At 36.1% G+C, this 2,795-nt stretch overlaps 1 protein-coding gene across 1 annotated transcript; it reads right to left on the minus strand.

Annotated features, from left to right (window-relative positions):
* Positions 1-529: 529 nt before the first annotated feature.
* Positions 530-1,486, minus strand: LOC309546683 (olfactory receptor 6F1-like; the record flags this gene model as incomplete). Its single annotated transcript, XM_082246398.1, has 1 exon — positions 530-1,486. The coding sequence occupies one exon, from the start codon at positions 1,484-1,486 to the stop codon at positions 530-532; it is 957 nt and encodes a 318-aa protein (XP_082102524.1).
* Between the last annotated feature and the right edge of the window lie 1,309 nt (positions 1,487-2,795).

Genomic DNA, 2,795 nt, shown 5'->3' on the forward strand with positions numbered 1-2,795 from the left:
ACTAAATTCCTCCCACAGTCTTTTCAGTGAAATCAACAAAAGGCAGTCTCATCGAAAAAATGTAGTACAATGTATCTTATTGAATCTTATGTTTTTTATTTTGGTTATTCATCTTCAGAAGCAATCCTGTGTAAAATCACTCCAATAAGCAGTGCTATACTCAAAACATGTGCTCACAAATACACCCACCAGAGGTATATGACTCTACTAAGATTTCAGGTCAAAAGCGCTTATATTGATAAACCTGTGACACTGAGGATTTATCAAGCTAAGTGCTTTTGACCAAGTAAGGTCTGCTGGCCAAGATAGAATTGTTTTGGCCAGTTCTTCAATGTTATCCACAGATAAAAGTGATACTGGAGGGACTACAGTACACCAAGAGGTACACAACCATAGAATGCCAAAAATAATGTGTCTGTAGAAAACCCCAAAAGTTCATTATCAATCCACAATCTGCTGTCAACAGTCAATTTTTAGGCAAGTTGAAAATGCCTGATTCATTGTGTGTTTTTGAAACTAATGCGAATTGTCATTTAGTAATATAAGATGTTTTATTCCTCTCTGATAACTTTGTGTTCATGACCTTCTTTATTGCTTCTTTTACATCTTTGTTTCGCAGGCAATAAATAATAGGATTCAGAAGTGGAGTTACCACTGTATTAAAAACACCTAAGACCTTATTTACATCCATTGGATAGGACACACTAGGTCGGACATAAATGAATATGACTGTTCCATACAGAATAATTACAACAGTGAAATGTGAGGCACACGTTGAAAAAGCTTTTTGTCTCCCTTTGGTGGAAGGAATTTTTAATATTGAAGATACAATCAGCACATATGATACAACCGTAAGCAGCAGAGAAGTGAGAATAATACTGCAGGCAAAAAAGAAGACCACAATTTCTTCTAGAAAAGTTTCTTGGCATGATAACTTGAGAAGAGGTGGGATGTCACAAAAGAAATGGTTGATAACTGTAGGTGTGCAAAATGTCAAGCGAGATATCAAAAGCACAAGGAAGAACACAGAGATGAAAGCTACTGACCAGCAAGTTATAGTAGCCTGAATACATACTTGACCATTCATGATGGATGGATAACGCAGTGGGTTACAGATAGCTAGATAGCGATCAAAGGCCATCACTCCCAGAAGGAAAAACTCTGTAGAACCCAAAGAGAAGTAAAAATACATTTGGGATAAACAGCCAGGAAATGAAATGTATTTCCAGCCAATTAGGTTCATCAAGAGCTTAGGAGCAATGGATGAAGTATACCAGATCTCTAGAAAAGAGAGCTGACTAAGCAGGAAGTACATAGGAGTGTGAAGTCTAGTGTCTATGCGAACCAAACAAATGATGGCAACATTAGCGGTTAAAGTCAATAGGTAAATGACTAAGAAAACCACAAAGAGAAATAACTGCAACTCTACAGAGATAGTAAACCCAACTAATAAGAAGAAGTGTGCTGCACTGCTTTGATTTTCCATTGTAATCTTCTCCCTGTGAGCATAATGGAGTAAACATGGATCATACATAAGGTTTTATGTGCACTTTCTTTTCTAAGGAATATATTATTGACATGGCAAAAATAGTACTTGAACCCTGAAAACTTCAGTGGCAGATAACATCAAGACACACCCAGTCCTATTTGATGGGGCAGGTAGTTAAATGCAGTTCTGAGCCACCAATCAGGGTGACACTTTACTACAGATAACCTCAATAGGATTGTTTGCTATGCACTGTACATCATATAAATAATTTTTCACTGTGTTAATAAATAAGCTCACGCTTACTGAATAAAATATAAAATTAATCAGCGCACATTTATATCCCTCTCCTGTTGACCAAACCTTTGTAATCACCACATGTAGATATAAAATATTAAATATTATTATATCGCAAACTAAATCGTTTAAATTTGTGTAAAAGAATTGTTTCTGAAAAAGTGCACAATATCTGTTGTATCCCAAAAAGTGCAAGTGCAAAAAATAAATAAGCAAAAATTCTTAAATGTGACAAAACAACTATGTGAATTGTTCATAAGTTCATATAAAAAATGGCAAAATTTCAATAAACATTACCATAAAAAAAGTGTTTTCAGTTCATGTAGAAAGATTCTTGTGCCAAAAAACAATTAATGTGAAAGAGTCCCAAAAGTGCAATCAGTGCCAAAGTGTCTGATTCATTCAGTGCTTTCTCTTCTGTGTCCACTCGTAAATAAACACCAAGTGTGCTCCTTCGACCATATCCCCCAAACTGACTCACATGAATTAGAGCTGGTCAAATTATAAAATAGCATTAAATTATAAAATAGCAACCTGTAACGCTCCTGCGTTTTATGTATAATGTGGATTTACAGCTGCAGAAATATTCCACTTCAGTAGTCATGTAGAGAAACGCTGAGACACCAATCCCAACTCCCAAGACTCATCATGTGTGGATAGTCTCAATTCAGCAAGTAAATACACACACTCAATAAGATGTTCCTAGAGTGACTTATATGTATAGTAATATAGTGATGATAGGCTGAAGAGACAGGTTGGGTAGAGATGGTAGATGACAGAAACTTGAAAGGAATGTTCTTGAAAGTAAGATAGTAGCAGATGGGATGCAGATAGGTTTAGCAATCATGTATGGTAGCAGATGATAGAGTAGCAGGTGAACATACAGGATAGACCAACCCAGTGCAAGGGCAGATGGTATTAGGCTCAAGAGCTAGCAATCTTAGTTAGTGCAGATGTAGTAATAGTCCTTAGTATGCAGAGCTAGATAGTGTAAGCTTTAGTATGAAGGTTA

Source organism: Pelophylax lessonae (genome assembly GCF_965119305.1).
Source record: "Pelophylax lessonae genome assembly, chromosome: 1".
NCBI lineage: Eukaryota > Metazoa > Chordata > Amphibia > Anura > Ranidae > Pelophylax > Pelophylax lessonae.